The sequence below is a fragment of the Geotrypetes seraphini genome, chromosome 11 (genome assembly GCF_902459505.1).
Source record: "Geotrypetes seraphini chromosome 11, aGeoSer1.1, whole genome shotgun sequence".
NCBI classification, from domain to species: domain Eukaryota; kingdom Metazoa; phylum Chordata; class Amphibia; order Gymnophiona; family Dermophiidae; genus Geotrypetes; species Geotrypetes seraphini.
This window is the reverse complement of record NC_047094.1, coordinates 67,993,359-68,013,619: the sequence shown is the minus strand read 5'-3', so window position 1 is coordinate 68,013,619 and position 20,261 is coordinate 67,993,359. Positions and strand designations below refer to the sequence as shown.

General features: G+C 44.8%; 1 protein-coding gene across 4 annotated transcripts in view; it reads left to right on the top strand.

The window, feature by feature from the left end:
• Positions 1 to 20,261, top strand: part of MEGF8 (multiple EGF like domains 8) — a 201,476-nt gene that overhangs the window by 45,587 nt on the left and 135,628 nt on the right. For all 4 annotated transcript variants that reach the window (XM_033914129.1, XM_033914128.1, XM_033914131.1 and 1 more), the window contains 4 exons: positions 8,237 to 8,382; positions 8,921 to 9,046; positions 9,413 to 9,573; positions 16,395 to 16,502. In XM_033914129.1, coding sequence (XP_033770020.1) covers positions 8,237 to 8,382; positions 8,921 to 9,046; positions 9,413 to 9,573; positions 16,395 to 16,502 — 541 coding nt within the window. The remainder of the gene's footprint in view (positions 1 to 8,236; positions 8,383 to 8,920; positions 9,047 to 9,412; positions 9,574 to 16,394; positions 16,503 to 20,261) is intronic.

The window sequence follows — 20,261 nt, the reverse complement described above, 5'->3', positions numbered from 1 at the left end:
AAGCTTCAGCCCTTCCAGGGACTCTTCTCTTAAGGTCTGATCGTCCAACGTTGGTACCGCAAGGAGCAGCTGGATCCTGCCATGGCTTTGGTGTCGGGCATCCTGTCCTTTCTTCAAAAAGGTCTGAATATGGGGCTGGCAGTTTCCTCCCTGAAGGTTCAAGTGGCTGGAGTTTCCTGTTTTAAGTCCCAGGGTGCCAGATATTCTTTCTCTTCACACCCAGATGTTAGATTCTTTAAGGGTGCTCCGAGATTGAGGCCTCCGGTTCGCCAGCCCTGTCTGTCCTGGAAAATGCCACCCTCATTGGCCTGACTATCAAGATAGTATTTATGGATGTCATTACTTCTGCGAGGTGTCTCTGAACTGCAAGTCTTGTCCTGCAAGGATCCTTACCTGCATATCATGGAGGCTGGGGTCTCCTTGAGGATCATTCCCTCTTTCTTGCCAAAGGTGGTTTCGGCATTTCACATCAACCAGGAAGTTTGACTTCCAGCTTTCCAACTCTCTGAATCTAAGAAAAAAAGACAAAGTCTTGAAGGTGCTGGATGTCTGGAGGGCTATCTTGTGTTATTTGGAGGTTACAAATGACTTTTGTCTCTCGGACCATCTCTTCATGTTGACAAATCTGGCTAAGAAGGGGAGGCTGGCTTCCAAAGCTACCATTTCAAGATGGATCAGGTCAGCTATTTTGTCCTACATTGTCTGCGAAAGGCAGCCTCCCTTCGCTCTCTGAGCGCATTCAACGAGAGGGATTGCCTCTTCCTGGGCTGAAGCCAGGAGAATTCCACGGGATGAGATTTGCCGGGCAGCAACTTGGTGGTTCTTTCACTCTTTTCAACAAATTTTATGGGGTGAATGCAGCAGTTCAAGAGGACTCCTCCTTTGGAGCTTCAGTTTTGAGGGCAGGCTTATCTCTCCCACCCAGGTTTTTGGGGACTGCTTAGGTATATCTGTTGGTTCAGCATACCATCCCTAATGCACTGGAAAAAGAGATTAGGTTCTTACTTTGATAATATCTTTTCCAGTAGATAAGGATGGTATGCTGAACCCCCCACCCATCATTGTCGATGCACCTACCTGGACCTCTTGCTGCCTGAAGGCTGTGTCTCTGACCTTTTTGCCAGCTATCGTAAATTGGAAGACCTTGTATATTGAATGTATATAGTTACTTAACAATTTCCCCAGAGTTCCACATTTTATCATGGATTTTTGCTAATAAAGATTATTTATTCCTTTCCTCTCCATGGCATATTTTTGAGCTTTGTGTTTATATTTATGAGCAGATCAAAGTCTTATTTTGGGGAGAGGCTACCCGTTCTCCGTTCTCCTGTTCTCTCCTGTAGGGCTGTTGCCAGCTTTGAAACCAACTGACTGGGGGCAGCAGAGAGCGGAGAAAAGAAGGAGGTACTGAAAACAGTAATCAGTATCTCCTGCAATTGACTTGCAGGAGTAGATGCAAGACCCTTGGTTTGGCATAACATCCCTATCTACTGGAAAAGACATTATCAAGGTAAGAGCCTAATCTCTTTTTGTGTTCCCTTGTGCTTTCTCTCTTTTTATTTTGTGTGTATGTGTATATACCTCTAGTGTACCTAGGGAGGAATGGTTTGCCACAGGTGCAGGGAATTGGGGGGGTGGGGTGCATGGGGCCATGGGGCTAGATTCACTAAGCAAACCGATCGTGTACTGATCGGTTTGTGACTTCTTTGCAACCCTGACCAGATTCACTAACCTTCTGGCCGATCCTGTCCGCACCCGATCTGATCTGCATATGCAAATGAGGGAAATGACATGCAAATCTAAGAAGGCAGCGATTCACCAACATTTTTCAGGCTAAACTAAACTAAACCTTAGGTTTGTATACCGCATCATCTCCACATTCGTAGAGCTCTGCACGGTTTACAGGAGATGGGATAGAAAGGAACTAACAATGAAAGGTTAGAAGTCCAAGTATGAGGGGTTTTTAGAGGGCTTAGAGTGCCAGAGATGGAAGGAACATTTTTCAGGCACATCGAATAGGCTGGCTGATCCGAAACCAAGCGACTAATGAGGACCAGTCGCTCACTCCTTTCCTGCTCTCTCACGCACTGAAATACCAGCCCTGAAGCCCAGAAAAAAACCCTACTCTGCCGCTCTGCCTGCCTCGTGTGTTTAAGCAGAAAGCCTGCTTCTCTGTGGGGAAAAGTGCTGCCCCGACTCTCCTGCTTTCTGCCACCCTTCCCCGCAGTGCAGCCCCGCTTTGAAACCACGGGCTCGCACTGCAGGGAAGGGCAGCAGTGAGCAGGAGAGTCAGGGCAGGTTTCATGTTCTGGCTAGGACATCTATTGTCCTACTGTATTGTCTACTTTAGATTATTGTAATATTGTTTATTTATGGGTTACCAAAAAGACTTTATTAACTCTCCGATTAGTTCAGAATGCTGCAGTCCATTTGATTTTCGATCTTAAAAACTATGATCATGTTAATCCTTTTTATGCCAGGCTGCATTGGCTCCCATTTGGGGCCAGAGTGCTTTTTAAGTTTGGGTGTATTTGTTATAAAACATTTTTTTGGGATTATTACCCTCTTATTTGGTTTTTTACTTGAAATTGTCTCACTCAATAAAATGTACCAGAAATTCAGGTATGTTCATCTTCCCCACCCCAAAGGCCTGTCTTTTTTAGACTTTTTTGGACAGGACATTGAAGTATCAGGCAGGGAAGATGAACTCCTGGATGAGCCCATTGATTGCTCAAGCCTATTCTTACTTTACATTTAGGAAATTATTAAAAACATACCTATTTGATAAACAAGAATGATGATTCTTTTAATTATATTTACGATGGTGTTTTTATTTCAATTATTTTTTAACCTATGTCTTAATCGATAGTAATGTGTCTGAAACTGTATTTTAACTAGAAACATAGAAACATAGAAAAAAGCAGCAGAAAAGGGCTATAGCCCACCAAGTCTACCCATTCCAAGTATCCCCTCCCCTGAATTTACTCCCTTAAAGATCCCACGTGAGTATCCCATTTTCTCTTAAAATCCATCACGCTGCTGGCCTTTATCACCTGGAGTGGGAGTCTGTTCCAATGATCCACTACTCTTTCGGTGAAGAAGTACTTCCTGGAGTCGCCATGAAACTTCCCTCCCCTGATTTTCAGTGGATGCCCTCTGGTGGTCGAGGGTCCCATGAGCCAGAAGATATCATCTTCTGACTCGATGCGTCCCGTGATGTACTTATATGTTTCAATCATATCTCCCCGTTCTCTTCTTTCCTCAAGTGAGTACAGCCGCAATTTTTTAAATCTTTCTTCATACGTGAGATCCTTGAGCCCCAAGACCATCCTGGTGGCCGTTCGCTGAACCGACTCGATCCTCAGCACGTCCTTTCGGTAGTGTGGTCTCCAAAACTGAACACAGTACTCCAAGTGAGGCCTCACCATGGCTCTGTACAACGGCATCATAACTTCAGGTCTCCTGCTGACGAAACCTCTGCGGATACACCCCATCATTTGTCTTGCCCTGGAGGAAGCCTTCTCCACTTGATTGGCAACCTTCATGTCCTCACTAATGATCACCCCTAGGTCGCGTTCCGCCGTGGTCCTAACCAAGGTCTCACCATTTAGTACATAAGTTCTACGCGGGTTTCTCTTACCCAGATGCATTATCTTGCATTTTTTAGCATTGAAGCCTAGCCAAGTAGTTGACCATTGTTCCAGCAACAGTAGGTCGTGTGTCATATTATCAGGTAATAAGCTTTTGCCTACTATGTTGCAAAGTTTGGTGTCGTCGGCGAACAGTGATACCCTTCCTCTAAGTCCTTGCGTCATATCTCTTATGAATAAGTTAAATAGAATCGGGCCCAGGACCCTGCGGCACTCCACTGATCACGTCCGATGCTTCGGATGGGGTACCGTTCACCACCATCTTCTGAAGTCTACCGCTCAGCCAATCCCCAACCCATGTAGTTAGAGTGTCTCCTAATCCTATCGATTTCAGCTTGTTCAGTAATCTTCGATGAGGGACACTATCAAATGCTTTACTGAAGTCCAAATATACCACGTCCAGTGACTCTCCGGCGTCCAGTTGTCTAGTAACCCAGTCAAAAAAGCTAATCAGATTAGATTGGCAGGATCTGCCCTGGGTGAACCCATGTTGGTGTGGATCACGCAGTTTTTCTTCGTCTAGGATTGTGTCAAGATTCTGTTTGATCAGTGTTTCCATGAGTTTACACACTATAGACGTGAGACTCACTGGTCTGTAGTTTGCTGTCTCTGTCCTGCAGCCCTTTTTGTGGAGTGGGATTACGTTGGCGGTTTTCCAGTCCAAGGGGACCCTTCCTGTGCTTAGGGAAAGATTGAAAAGAACAGATAATGGTTCTGCCAGGACTTCCCTTAACTTCCTGAGCATTCTGGGGTGTAGGTTATCCGGTCCCATGGCTTTGTTTACCTTGAGTCTTGATAGTTCGTCATAGACGCTACTGGGCGTAAATTCAAAATCTTGAAACGGGTCTTTCTGGTTATCTCCCGTCTGCAGCTGTGGACCAGCTCCCGGCGCTTCGCGGGTGAACACTGAACAGAAGTATTTGTTTAGTAGTTCTGCCTTCTCAGAATCTGATTCCGCAAAGTTACCGTCCGATTGCTTCAGGCGTACTATCCCATCTTTGTTTCTTTTCCTGTCACTAATATAGCTGAAGAAAGATTTATCCCCTTTCTTAATTTTCCGTGCTAGCTCTTCCTCCATTCGGAGTTTGGCTTCTCTGACTGCTGTTTTGACAGCTTTAGATCTGTCTAGATCACAGGTGTCGAAGTCGGTCCTCGAGGGCCGCAATCCAGTCGGGTTTTCAGAATTTCCCCAATGAATATGCATTGAAAGCAGTGCATGCACATAGATCTCATGCATATTCATTGGGGAAATCTTGAAAACCCGACTGGATTGCGGCCCTCAAGGACCGACTTCGACACCCCTGGTCTAGATAGTCCTCTTTCGCCCCATCTCTGCCTAAATGTTTGTAGGTGATAAATGCGTCTTTTTTCTGTTTAACTAGGTCTGAAATTTCTTTATTGAACCATTGGGGTCTTTTCTTTCTCCTGCGTTTACTTACTGTCTTTATGTATCGGTCTGTTGCTTCGTGTAGGATGGACTTCAGAGATGACCACATATCCTCCACATTGTCAGATAGTGCTTGTTTATGTAGCTCCTGATGGACAAAATCTCCCATGCGGTTGAAGTCTGTGCCTCTAAAGTTGAGAACCCTTGTTGCTGTGTTTGTCTTAGGGAAACCTTTCTTGAGGTTGAGCCATACCATATTATGGTCGCTGGAGGCCAGTGTGTCTCCTACTGAGACTTCCGTGACGCTATCTCCGTTGGTGAGAACTAGGTCTAGTAACGCCTGGTCCCTGGTTGGCTCCAATACCAATTGCTTGAGACGTGCACCCTTTATGGAGGTTAATATTCTTTTGCTGCTACCCGTAGTCGCGGAGAGTGTGTTCCAATCTGCATCTGGCATGTTGAAGTCTCCTAGCATTACTGTGTCCCCGCGCAGTGTGATGTTCTCTATGTCCTCGATTAATTCCATGTCTTTGTCCTCCTGTTGCCTGGGAGGTCTATATATCACCCCAAGGTATAGGCATTTTTCATTCCCTCTGGCCAGGTTCACCCAGAGGGATTCCCCGGTGTATCTAACATCTGTGATTCTGGTGGTTTTGATGCTTTCCTTAGTGTATAGCGCTACTCCTCCTCCCAATTTACCCTCTCGGTCGCAACGAAGTAGGTTGTACCCTGGTATAACCATATCCCACCCATGCGATTCCGTGAACCAGGTTTCGGATATCGCTATCACATCAAGATTGGCGTTTGTTATCTCAGTCTCTAATGCTAGAATTTTATTGCCCAAGCTGTGTGCATTAACATACATAGCCCTCCATATCTGTGAAGAGATTCCTTTACGAACTAGTGTGGCTCCTAAATTATCAGTGATATTTCTCCCTGAATTATTGTGGATATCATTGGTACTTACCTTAGACTTGGTAGTGTGAGTGCGATTTGCCTCCTCAGGGTGGTTTCTTACTGCTCTAGGATATAAGTATGTACCCTCCCCCAACTTACCTAGTTTAAAGCCCTATGGAGTAGGCGGGCCAATCGATGTCCAAATACGTTTCTACCTCTTCTGGTTAGATGGAGTCCGTCTGGTCCTTGTAGTCCCTGGAGCGTCTCGCCGTGGTTTAGGAATCTAAAGTTCATTTCTATGCACCATTCTCGGAGCCATTCGTTAGTCCGTTGAATACGCTCTTCTCTAGCTCTGCCTTTGTTTCTTACTGGAAGAATTGATGAAAAGACCACCTGTGCTCCTATCTGCTTCAACTTCTTTCCCAGCGCTCCAAAATCTCTGGGGATGTTCTCTGTGGCATTCCTAGCAGTGTCGTTTGTGCCTACATGGATGAGAAACATGGGAAAATGATCATTAGGTTTTAGAATTTTGTCTAGGCTAGTGGTAATATCCTGGATCCTGGCTCCAGGGAGACAGCAGACCTCTCTTGACTGCAAATTAGGCCTGCAAATTGGTCCCTCGGTGCCCCTTAGCATGGAGTCACCAATGACTACCACTCTTCGTTCCTTCTGAGGGGGCCGGTCTGTGTGCTCTGGATTTGACGTTGTGAGCTGGGTATCCTCATGAGTCCCTTCTGCTATTTCCTCGGTGGTTCCATCCTGTAAGATCTGAAATCTATTTCTGAGAGTTAGCTGTGGTATTGATGAACGGCTATCCTGTTGAAGAGAAAGAGAAAAAGAAGAAGAGAGTGAGAATGAGGTGGGTTTACTTCGCTTGCCCGTAGAGGATGTTACTAGTTGCCAGGGGCCAGCATTTCCAATCATCTCCTTTACTCCAATCGTTGTGTTTAGTGCTGTAGGTTGGGCGTGTCGAGAGTGGACCTGTCGTGGGTTCTCTCTGTGATGTGTGACAGTTCCAGGATGGCGTCGTCGATGAAGGCCTTGTCATCCCTGATGCTCCTCAGGCGCTTTACCTCCTCCCTGAGGCTCAGTAGTTCCTGCAAGATATCCTCGCCTAAGTTTCCTAGCTCCTCTGTCTGCGTAGAGACTGTAGTGCACTTTGGGAGGGGGGGAAGGTCTCGGTCTGCACTGAGACCTCTGCCCTCTGATCCATGTCGCCCTCTGCCTTTTGTGTACAGACCTTGACCATCCCCTGGGTCCCTCCGGATGCTGGAGTGTCGATCTTGATAATAGCTTTGGTACTCCGTGTCCTCCTTGCCATTTCCAAGTTAGAGGGATTTATTTCTGTAAAGAGAAAGGTTGAGATGTCAGAGAGTATGCAAGGAGAAAGAGGAAGATAGAGATACTAGAGAGTTTGTGAGTGTGTTTGATTGTATATGAGAATGAAAAGTTTAGATTAGGCCTTGTGTTTGGTTGTATATGAGAATGAAAAGTTTAGATTAGGCCTTGTACAAGGCCCTTCTCAAGGCTCTTCGCAAAGGCGCTCGTCCAACTAATGCTGCATTTGACCGATGTATGTAGCAGAGTGTTTTTGAAATTGTATTTTCTGCTGAAATGTTTCAGTTCTCCTGTTGTGAACCGCCTAGAACTGCTGATGGGGCGGTATACAAGAAAATAAATTATTATTATTATCTGCATGGGTCTGCTCTTTGCTGGCCCAGCCTTGCATCCAAGTTGCCCTGCCCTATCTTCTTCCCTTTTGTCCCCCAATCCAGCAGCCTCGGTGATACAGCAGCTCTTCTGACCATTTGAATCAATGGCCTTTGCCTGCCATTACTTCCCCAACTCTTCCCCCTTTGTTTTGACCTCGCTGGTGCAGGAGAGCAACGCATGTGCGGATTGCATGTACAGCATCAATGATGGTCTGCGCATGCGTCGCGATCGGTCTTCAGAGATCCGTGGGATCGCTTGTGGGCATGTTTCCGATTAGGTCATTTGCATGGGGAGCCTTTAGTGAATGGGTTGCCCAGCAAGACTCGGAAACGGAGCAGAACAGGATCGGACAGGTAAAGGGGCTTTAGTGAATCTAGCCCATGGTCCACATGTGCGTAGTCGTCAGCTCCGTCAGCTCTCATCCCTCTCTGACATTAATTTCCTGTTCTGAGGTGGGGGACCACAGAGCTGATGGCCATACTTATGTGGACTGCAGCCCCACACCCTACCTACTGCATGGAAGAAGAGGGAGTGCTCCACCCTGGGTAGTCAGCTATGCCACTCATACATACTTCTCTTTCTGTGACAGATTTAGTATGCGAGTGAACACCACAGATATTTTTCATGTTGACTTAAACTACTGGACCACCCTGCGATCAAAAGATGGCAGCAAAGGACCACAGGAGCGGGCATTCCACTCTGCTACCATCATTGGCAACTATATGGTGGTGTATGGTGAGTGCCGACAAGAGGTGTGTTTTATCAGTGGCGGTATATGTGGAAGTCCAGTCAAACACACCCTTGCAGGTTAAGCAGTTTTCAGCAGGTCTGTCCTGTGTCTTCTCCTTGCACTGCTTCAGAGGAAATTCTTTCCTACTTGCTTTATGCTTGATTCTTGCTAAACCCTTGGTTTTTGTCTTCTGCCCGCTTCCTGCTTGATTCTCTCTATACCCTTGGTTTTTGTCTTCTACCCGGTTCCTGCTTCATGCTTGATTCCCGCTGTACCTGTGATTGAGAACATAAGAACAGCCTTACTGGGTCAGACCAATGGTCTGTCAAGCCTAATAGCCCGTTCTCACGGTGGCCAATCCAGGTCACTAGTACCTGGCCAAAACCCAAGGAGTAGCAATATTCCATGCTACCGATCCACCTAATTCCTGCTCCACATCTGGCTTCTGATTCTGCATGGTTTCTGTTTTGCTGAACTCTGTCCTGTGCTTAGCCTCTCCATCCACACTAACACTGATACCCATTCTTTCCTTGTTTCCTTTAGGTGGAAATGTTCACATTCATTACCATGAGGAGAAATGCTATGAGGATGAAATCTTCTTTTACCACCTTGGCTGTCACCAGTGGGTATCCAGCAAAGAGTTAACACAGCTGATCCATACCCGAGATGGTGAGTCATTGAGAAATTGAGCTGTGTCCTTAACATAGAGTTAAGGGTCATGGATTTGAGGTATCACTTTTCTGGGTCCTCAGTGGGCTCACAGTCTGGATTTTTTTTTTTTGCCTGGGGCAATGGAGGGTTAAGTGATTTTGTCCAGAACCACAGGTAGGTGGCAGGAACTACTCTGATATCTTGGTAGCGGTGTTTCATACTTGTCTTCAACTAGATCTGTACTAACAATGTCTGGATGTGTGAGTGATACAGGCCTCATTTCTGAAACCAATGAGTGGTAAAGACAATATAATTACTGAATTCAGTATGTCCTTCTGGAAGCTTTCTGGTCATGCTATTAACTCCTTATTTTCCATATCACAGGGCGTGAGGCCAGTCCCACAGCTTGGGGTCGATATTCCCACGTGGCAGCAGTGATGAATGGCAGTATTTTGGTGGTGGCTGGTGGCTACAGTGGGGTTCCCAGGGAAGACCTCCTGGCTTATAAGGTCCCCATTTATGTCTTCCAAATGCTGGCTCAGGATGTGAGTTCTGCAGATAATTGAAAGATGTCTTCAGAAAACTGTACTAAACTTTCTTTCAAGTTGCAGTATTGGAAATGTACAGTTCTGCGTGTGTCTGTTTCAGTGTTCAGTGCTGCATGCATCTGGTAGCATTATAGAAGTAATAAATAGTAGTAAATGGGGGGAGAGGGGATGATTAGCGTTGCCGGAGGGAGAAGAGTTGTGATATTTAAGGTTGTTCGCTTGTATTCCTTTTAACCTCTTCCCCCCCCCCCCCCGAGAAAATTATAGCAAGACTATATGGTCTAACCCAGGGGTCTCAAAGTCCCTCCTTGAGAGCCGCAATCTAGTCGGGTTTTCAGCATTTCCCCAATGAATATGCATGAGATCTATTAGTATACAATGAAAGCAGTGCATTGAAATAGATCTCATGCATATTCATTTGGGAAATCCTGAAAACCCGACTGGATTGCGGCCCTCAAGGAAGGACTTTGAGATCCCTGCTAACCAATCTGTTCATTTATACCAGGGGTTCTCAAACTAGTCCACAGGACATACCAAACCAGTCATGTTTTCAAGATATCCACAATCAATTTACGAGGGTTCTTCAAAAAGTTTCCGCACTTTCATATTTTTGCAGGAAATGGTTGGGGCAGGAGCAGTGATAAGAGGGTATGTTTGTAGGATGTTTGGAAAAATGTATCGCAAAACAAGGTGATTACCGTATTTTTCGCTTCATAAGACACGTTTTTTCCCCCCAAAAAAGTGGACGGAAATAAGGGTGCGTCTTATGAAACGAATATATTAAAAACAAACAAACCCCGGTAGTACCTTTAAATGTTGGAGGTCGGTGGACAGCTGCCTGCTGATTGTCGGGGCTCGCGGCGCCCAAACAAGCTAATGCCTGGCCCCGGACACTTCCTTAATTGGGCCAGTCGCTGGTGCTTCGCAGTGCTGCTGCCTGCTGATTACTGGCACGTCAGGGCCAGCGGCGCACAAGTGCGCTGCTGCGTGGGCAGGCGCCACTTCTGAATGGCTGTTCAGTAACCAGATAGTTTTTTGGCTCCGGTTACTGTCACGGAAGATCACACAGTAGCGTTAACTTGAGAACCTATACAGGTTCTCAAACAACACTCAATATAATTTAGAAGACTCTCAAGACTCCTGAAGCAGGCCTGTTGGACGAAACATGTCCATGTCGAGTCATTGAGCTATTAGATGAATAAAGTCACTTGAACCATTGGATGAGTAGAAGGACATTTTTGCAATAATTTGTGGTCATCAATCTGTTTAGGACAATTCCACCCCTTACTTTAAACATTAGTGCATGACCATTAATTGGAAAATTGGCCATTTTACTACTGTGGTAAAAATGGCCTTAGTGTGTAAGAAAACTCCATGTAAGGGTACACTAAGGCCACCTTTTACTTCAGCTTAGTTAAAAGACCCCCTAAGATTTTATAATAATAATAATAATAACAGTTTATATACCGCAGGATCGTGAAGTTCTATGCGGTTTACAATGATTAAAAAGAATGCTACAATTGAGTAGAACTTACATAGTTGGAGGTTAGTGACTAACAGAATATGAGAGTGGTTGTTGTGGGAGAGATTGTACAGATCAGCTACCTAGGTAATTCAAGAACAGATGGAGATATACAGAAGCTCCCCCATCCACTGAAATGTGGAAGAGAGACCTTTTTAAAATTAGTTTCACCAGTTTCTTAACAAAGAATGGGAAAATATTAGTGAAATTTTAAGAGGCAGTCTCAATCCTACAGGTCCTCTCACAAACCAAGTTGCTGAAGTCGGTGCAAATATTTTCTAACTTCCCTCTTGTGGGTTATGATAGACCTAATAAGAAGAGTGACAACCAAAATGTCATACTTTTTATTAGGTAAAATTTATGTTATAAAAATGAGAGAGGCTTTTACAAATAAACTCAGCAGTCATGATCGACGTAACACTAACCCTTCTAGAACAGCTTTGTAAGAATGCATTATTGGATATACTTTAATATTTAAAAAATTTGATTGTGTATGTATGTGTTTGTGTAAATATGTTATACAACAATAAACTAAAAAAAACACACCACACACTCACATACTCAAATGCTTATACACTGTACACACACAAAATCAGGGCAGTTTCCACAAACCATTTTACTGGGTAAATGGTAAATCAGTTATTTAAAAATTGCCCACCTTTCTTGCAGGTAATAGTGTGCATTCATGATTCTTTAAGTTTGTGTATTTGTCAGGGCTTGTTGTTTGGCTTTGAGTGGAACTGCCACCCCAGGTCTCCCTAATGAGTAAGCTAGCCCTGGTGCAAATCTTTGGCCTGTATATGAAGATTCAGGGAACCTATTAGGGCTGTGGAAACTGGATACTCATTATGAGTGGCAGGAAAGGGACAGAATGACAGGAAAAAATTTAGAGAGATACGCAGAACATTTTCCAGTTAGTGGAATAGCATAAAACTACATGAAAAATGAACCAACAATATGGAAATCAGCTAAGGATTCAGGCATCCAAATATTCCAAGCAGAGAATATTTGGAGTTCTTATTACTATTCAAGACAATATCGGTTAAGTGTGAAGTGTGAATTTTTAATTGTGAATGTTAAAAATTAAGATCAACAATGATCTTGGGGGGTGGGGGGTCTTCTAAGGCACTGCACAAAGAAAACCATATAGAGGACAGATAGGCCTAGTGGTCCATAACTTCAGGTTCTGTGTTTTGATATCCTTTCTGGTGCAAAAGGTACATCAGTCTTGACCAGTGGGTTATTTTCCTCTGTAACTGTGAGTAGAACAGTGGTTCCCAAACCTGTCCTGGAGGACCATCAGGCCAATCGGGTTTTCAGGATAGCCCTAATAAATATGCATGAGAGAGATTTGCATATAATGGAAGTGACAGGCATGCAAACTTCCTCCTTGCATATTCATTAGGGCTATCCTAAAAACCCAATTGGCCTGGTGGTCCTCCAGGACAGGGTTGGGAACCACTGGTGTAGAAGACATCAGCTACCAGCTACCTTTTTCTGCTCTGTTTCCTTCCTCACTGGGCTGTGCTGAAGCTCCTCAGTCTTTTTTTTCTGCTTGCGAGTTGTAAGATGTAAGAGATCTACCTGAACTGGAAATGGTTTTCAAGAGTAAAGATGCGGAGGAACTGAAAGAAATATCAGTGAATCTGGAAAATGTACTAAGCCAAATTGACAAGTTAAAAAGTGATAAATCACCAGGACCAGATGGTATTTATCTCAGGGTACTAAAAGAGCTCAAACATGAAATTGCTGACCCGCTATTAGTGACCTGTCGCTAAAATCATCTGTAGTACCTGAAGATTGGAGGGTGGCCAATATTACGCTGATTTTTAAAAAGGGCTCCAGGGGAGATCTGGGAAATTATAGACCGGTAAGCCTCATTTCAGTGCCGGGCAAAATGGTAAAAACAATTATTAAAAATAAAATTGTGGAACACGTAGACAAACATGATTTAATGAGACAGAGTCAGCATGGGTTCAGCTGAGGGAGATCTTGCCTCACCAGTTTGTTTGACTTCTTTGAAGGTGTGAATAAACATGTAGATAAAGGTGAGCCAGTTGATATAGTGTATCTAGATTTTCAGAAAGCTTTGATAAAGTTCCTCACGAGAGGCTTCTGAGAAAATTAAAGTATTATGGGATAGGTGGCAAAGTTCAGTTGTGGATTAGGAATTGGTTATCGGATAGAAAACAGAGGGTAGGGTTAAATCAGAGATCTCAAAGTCCCTCCTTGAGGGCCGCAATCCAGTCGGTTTTCAGGATTTCCCCAATGAATATGCATTGAAAGCAGTGCATGCAAATAGATCTCATGCATATTCATTGGGGAAATCCTGAAAACCCGACTGGATTGCAGCCCTCAAGGAGGGACTTTGAGACCCCTGGGTTAAGTGGTCATTTTTCTCAATGGAGGAGAGTAAACAGTGGAGTGCTGCAGGGGTCTGTACTGGGACCAGTGCTATTTAACTTATTTATAAATGATCTAGAAATTGGATCAACGAGTGAGGTGATAAAATTTGCAGATGGCACTAAACTGTTCAAAGTTGTTAACGCATGCGGATTGTGAAAAATTAGAGGCGGACCTTAGGAAATTGGAAGACTGGGTGTCCAAATGGCAGATGAAATTTAATGTGGACAAATGCAAAGTGAGGCACATTGGGAAGAATAACCTGAATCACAGTTACCGGATGCTAGGGTCTACCTTGGGGATTAGCACCCAAGAAAAGGATCTGGGTATCTTCGTAAGACAATACGATGAAACCTTCCACCTAATCTGCGGTGGCAGCCAAAAAAGCAAACAGGATGCTAGGAAATATTAAAAAAAGGGATGGTTAACAAGACTAAGAATGTCGTCATGCCCCTGTATCGCTCCATGGTGCGACCTCATCTGGAGTAATGCGTTCAATTCTGGTCTCCTTATCTCAAGAAGGATATAGTGGCGCTAGAAAAGGTTCATAGAAGAGCGACCAAGATGGTAAAGGGGATGGAACTCCTCTCATATGAGGAAAGACTAAAACAGTTAGGGTTCTTCAGCTTGGAAAAGAGACAGCTGAGGGGAGGTATGATTGAAGTCTACAAAGTCCTGAGTAAAATAGAACGGGTACAAGTGGATCGATTTTTCACTCCATCAAAAATTACAAAGACTAGACACTCAAAGTTACAGGGAAATACTTTTAAAACCAATAGGAGAAAATATTTTTTTCACTCAGAGAATAGTTAAACTCTGGAACGCATTGCCAGAGGTTGTGGTAAGAGCAGATAGCGTAGCTTGTTTTAAGAAAGGTTTGGACAAGTTCCTGGAGGAAAAGTCCATAGTCTGTTATTGAGAGAAAGACATGGGGGAAGCCACTGCTTGCCCTGTATTGGTAGCATGGAATATTGCTATTCCTTGGGTTTTAGCCAGGTACTAGTGACCTGGATTGGCCACCGTGAGAATGGGTTACTGGGCTTGTGGTCTGACCCAGTAAGACTATTCTTATGTTGTCTTTCTGATCTGTTGAGTGAACTTTATTATTTTTGGGTTTTTATCTGGATTTGGAGGCTTTTCTGTGATCAAGATGTCCCCAGCACTCCTGGGGCAGCTCTACCTGGGAGAAGACACACTTTCTGAGCAGAAGTCTGTAGCTAACAGGGCGACCCTTTTACAGGGAACCTGTTTAGCCAGCCTGCATTGACAACTGTAGAGCTCGGGGCCTATTCCTCTAGTAGCATGGCTCACTCCTGGTCATTTCAGAGTTTGAATGCAGGGTGTTTGGCCCCATAGTGGTCTGGTGGGCTTTAGTGGGTGCCGGCTGCATTTCCCCCTTCCCTCTTGACAACACGTGTGTAGCTGTGGGGGTCTGAGATCTCAGTTCAACTTCGGGCCGACTGTCATTCCGAAGATTGAGCATGATATTGAAATATATAGATTATCTGCCCAAGATTGCAGCATTTGGACCCTTCTACATTGTCTGAGGCAGGAGTCATCTCCATAATCTAGCTGCAGTGTGAGCTGAAACATGCACAGCACCAGCATAGAATAGTGCGTACAGGCTATTATAGCCTATGGGAGAATCAGGGGAGTCTGAAAACTGTTGTTTTGGGGGTTGCTGGAACTTGGTGTAGGGTCTATGTTGCCTCGAGGGGATGAATGATTTTTGTCTCGGATCAACTTTTTGTGCCCACCAGACTGAGAAAGCTAGCTTCAGAGGCTTCTATTTCCAGATAGATTTGCATGACTATTTCGTTGATATACATCGGCTGTTGTAAACAGTCCTGGATCTCTTTGAGGGCATATGCCACTAGAAATGTGGCTTCTTCATGGGCAGAGTCCTGGGCTGTATCGCCCGGGGAGATTTGTAGGGCAGCTACATGGTCTATCTGCTATGCTTTTGCAAAGTTTTACAGAGTGGATGTGGCAGCACAAAAGGACACCACATTTGGGTCCTTTGTGTTCACAGAAGACTGATCTGCCCCACCCTAGACTTGGGTGACTGCTTTGGTGTGTCCCATTGATCAAGATTGATGTACCTTTTGTATTTGAAGGAAAGATTAGGTTCTTACCTCGATAATCTTCTTTCTGTTAGAAAGATATATCAGTCTTGATGGCCCGCCTTGTCAATCATTTTTGCCTGCTTACTGTCTCAAGACAGGTATGTGTCTCTAAAGATTGGGATCTTCTCTTGTCAGACAGGTCTGAAGAGTAAAGAAACATTTCTATTGCGAGAGTATGTAAGCTTCATAAGTGTTAGTGCTAATTGCACTCATTTAGGTGGCTTGTTCATTCCATCTTATTTTCTGAACTGTTTTTTGTTGTTTTTTTAAAATTGACATTACTTGTTTAACAACAATTGTTGCAGAGCAGAACAGAAGTGACTTGTTGGGGAGGTTTTCCTTATCCCTCCTTCTTATTTCTCCTCTTATAGTAGTTTACAACTGCTTTGAGACAAACTGAGAAACTTCAGTATAGTCCAGTGAGGAAGGAGATGGAGTTGAAACAGGTAGCTGATGTCTTCTACCCATTTTGCAGTTAGAGAGGAAAATAACCCACTGGTCAAGACAGTTGAAACCTTTCTACCAGAAAGAAGATTATCAAGGTAAGAACCTAATATTTCCTTCTGTGTGTCTGGGTATGTCTCTGCACTTGCGTATGTCTGTGTGTATGCCCATCTGTGCATCTCTCTTTCTCTTCATTCATATTCTGGCTTGTCCTGTTTTTCAGTTCTATATGAGCAGGTATTAGTTAAGGATGTGTATATTTATACTTCACCTTCAGGAATGGTTTTGTGCATTAACCTTTGCCATTTGACTGTCTTCTTCAGTACCATTTAGATTATTGCTCTATGTACATGATGGAGAGCACCTGTTTCAAAGACCCTGAGTGCACATGGTGCATGACGAGCTGCCAGACCTTCCAGCGCAACAAGACTGTGAGTTTTAATGGGATGGTTTGTAATGTGTGCCTGGTGTTACTACATGCCCTGCTTGTGTTGGGTAGTACTCATGTTCTCTATATCACTTTTTTATTAGGCAGTTCCTGTATGCTACATGCCCCCACAGTCTGTCCTGTGTATCCTTGCAGGCAGTACTTAATATTCTGCAGTGCTGGACAAGTCCAAATGTCATGGTGTTGCAAGTGTATGTGAAGCAGCCTCTGAGAACCCAATATTCAATACTTCTAAGCCTTTAAGAGTTACGATTGTAAATTAATCTCATTGAAAATGTACTGGGGATGAGTTCCTAAATTCATATTCCAAATTTTACTAAGAAGACAATTCTAGAGGTACACGCCACATATGCATGCAAAAGTGGCATTAATTGACAGGCACCTGTGTGCACTAGGTACTATTCTATAATGTAGCCCCTAAGTGTCATATTGTTTAACAAGGGGTGGGAGGCCTACATATGGACAGGCCACGGGTATAACATAGTAACATAGTAGATGACGGCAGATAAAGACCCGAATTGTCCATGCAGTCTGCCCAACCTGATTCAATTTAATTAATTTTTCTTCTTCTTCTTAGCTATTTCTGGGCAAGGATCAAAGCTCTGCCCGGTACTGTGCTTAGGTTCTAACTACCAAAGTCCCCGTCAAAGCTCACTCCAGCCCATCTACACCCTACCAGCCATTGAAGCCCTCCCCAGCCCATCCTCAACCAAACGGCCATATACAGACACAGACCGTGCAAGTCTGGCCTTAGTTCTTCAATATTTACTAATATTTTCTGATTCTAGAACCTCTGTGTTCATCCCACGGTTTTTTGAACTCTGTCACTGTTTTCCTCTCCACCACCTCTCTCAGGAGCGCATTCCAGGAATCTACCTCTCCATAAAGAAGAATTTCCTTATATTGCTCTTGAGTCTTCCAGTTATGTGTGTTGTTTATGGAATTCTATAAACTATCGACCACCTGGTACGCCAGAGGGAGTCGGACACGACTTGGAAACGGAATTGAGACATGAGTGCAGGACTGGAAGTGTAACAGTGATGGGGGACTTCAACTACCCAGGGATAGACTGGAGTACGGGTCACTCCAACTGCACTAGGGAGACAGGATTTGTAGAAGCTGTGAAGGACATGTTTTTCACTTTTTGGTATGGTTTTTGACTTTGTTTGTGATTGTGCGTGAGTTTTTTGAGGGGGTTTGGCTGGCAGGGTTTGTGTGGGGGTCGCTCAGGTTGCTTGTGTTGAGTTTCATTTACTCACTTTGATTGTTGATTGGTTTGATTTCTGCACACACAGGGCGCTCGATGATGGTGTGCGGGTGGAGGCTTATGGCCTTGGCCCAGAGGTGAAGTGTCGGAGCTGTGCTCCTATCACTGAGGGTTCACACTGAGAGCGCCCTATAACATCATATAATGTGACATGTTCTTTGACATATTACACTATATTTGGTTTGCAAGTTGTGAGCCAAGTTAGGCACTTTGAGCTTCCCCCTCACAGACCTTGATGTGACTTGGTTGCCTTCCTTGTTTTTTCTAGTTTAGGATTTGTTTGGCAAATTAGGAGTGTGTTGTTGTTGGTCATGGAGCAACTAGTCAAAGAACCGACGCGAGGGGGTACTACTCTTGACCTCATCCTAAATGGATTAGGGGGGCCTGCAAGAGGGGTAGAAGTGGGAGGACCACTAGGCAACAGTGATCACAACACGATCAGATTCACATTAGAAAGAGGGACACCCATAGTTAGGAGGACTGCAACAACTGCGCTGAACTTCAAGAAAGGGAACTACGTTGCTATGAGGGAAATGGTGGGGAGGAAGCTCAGAAACATCTTTAGGATGGAGACTGTGGGAAGCGCCTGGACCCTATTCAGGGACACCCTGCAGGAAGCACAGAGAATGTACGTCCCCAACTTCAGGAAAGGCTGCAAGAACAAGCGATCAAAGGACCCGGTTTGGATGTCAATAGAAGTAAAGAGGGCGATAAAGGACAAAAAAGTATCTTTCCGGAGATGGAAAAAGGACCCAACAGAGGAAAATCACCAGGCACACAGGAAATGCCAAAAGGAATGCCACCGGGAGGTAAGAAAAGCAAAAGAGAAATACGAAGAGGGGCTGGCCAAGGAGGCGAAAAACTTCAAGGCATTCTTCAGTTACATTAAGGGGAAGCGACCAGCGAGAGAGGAGGTAGGGCCGTTGGATGATGGGGACAAGAAGGGAGTAATTAAGGAGGATAAAGAGGTAGCTGAGAGGTTGAACACGTTCTTCTCGTCGGTTTTCACGAACGAAGACACATCTAATATACCAGACTCAGAGGAGCTCATGAGTGGGGAACAGGCTGAAAAATTAGAGCACATAGAGGTAAGTAGGGAGGATGTCCTCAAACAGATAGACAGGTTAAAATGCGGCAAATCACCGGGCTCGGACGGGATCCACCCAAGGGTTCTGAAAGAACTAAGACAGGAAATAGCGGGCACAATCCAACATGTTTGCAACCTATCCTTGAAAACTGGTGAGGTGCCAGAGGACTGGGAATTGGCAAATGTCACACCGATCTTCAAGAAGGGATCGAGGGGTGACCCTGGGAACTACAGGCCGGTGAGCCTGACTTCAATAATAGGGAAGATGGTGGAAACTATGATCAAGGAAGGCATTAGCGAGCACATCGAGAGGACTGGCCTACTGAGAACAAGCCAGCATGGATTCTGTAAGGGAAGGTCGTGCCTAACAAACCTTCTGTACTTCTTTGAAGGAATAAGCAGTCGGATGGACAATGGGGAGCCCATTGACATCATTTACCTCGACTTTCAAAAGGCTTTCGACAAGGTGCCACATGAAAGGCTACTCAAGAAACTGTGGAACCACGGGGTGGGAGGAGATGTGCACAGATGGATCAAGCACTGGCTGTCGGGTAGACTGCAGAGGGTTGGAGTAAAGGGTCAATATTCTGACTGGCGGGGAGTCACGAGCGGTGTGCCACAGGGATCGATGCTGGGGCCTTTACTCTTTAACATTCATCAATGACCTGGAAAAGGGGGCAAAGTGTGAGGTTATAAAATTCGCAGACGATACCAAACTGTGCGGCAGAGTTAGGACCAGGGAGGAGTGTGAGGACCTACAAAGGGACCTGGACAAGCTGGAAGACTGGGCGAACAAATGGCAAATGCGCTTCAACGTGGACAAATGCAAGGTCATGCATATAGGGAAAAAGAACCCGTTGTTCAGCTACAAATTAGGGGGGGTATTGTTGGGAGACAGCAGACTCGAGAGAGACTTGGGTGTGCTGGTGGATGCATCACTGAAGCCATCTGCACAGTGCGCAGCAGCCTCGAAAAAAGCCAACAGGATGCTGGGCATCATAAAGAAGGGCATAGCAACCAGAACACGGGAAGTCATCATGCCATTATATCGAGCGATGGTACGTCCACATCTGGAATACTGCGTTCAGAATTGGTCGCCGCACCTCAAGAAGGACATGGCGGTACTTGAGAGAGTCCAAAGGAGAGCAACGAAAATGGTAAAAGGGTTGGAACACTGCTCATATGCCGAGAGGCTGGATAGACTGGGGCTCTTCTCTCTGGAGAAAAGGAGACTCAGGGGGGATATGATAGAGACCTTCAAAATCATGATGGGCATAGAGAGGGTGGATAGGGACAGATTCTTCAGACTGAAGGGGACAGCAAATACGAGGGGGCATTCTGAGAAACTGAAGGGAGACAGGTTCAAAACAAATGCAAGGAAGTTTTTT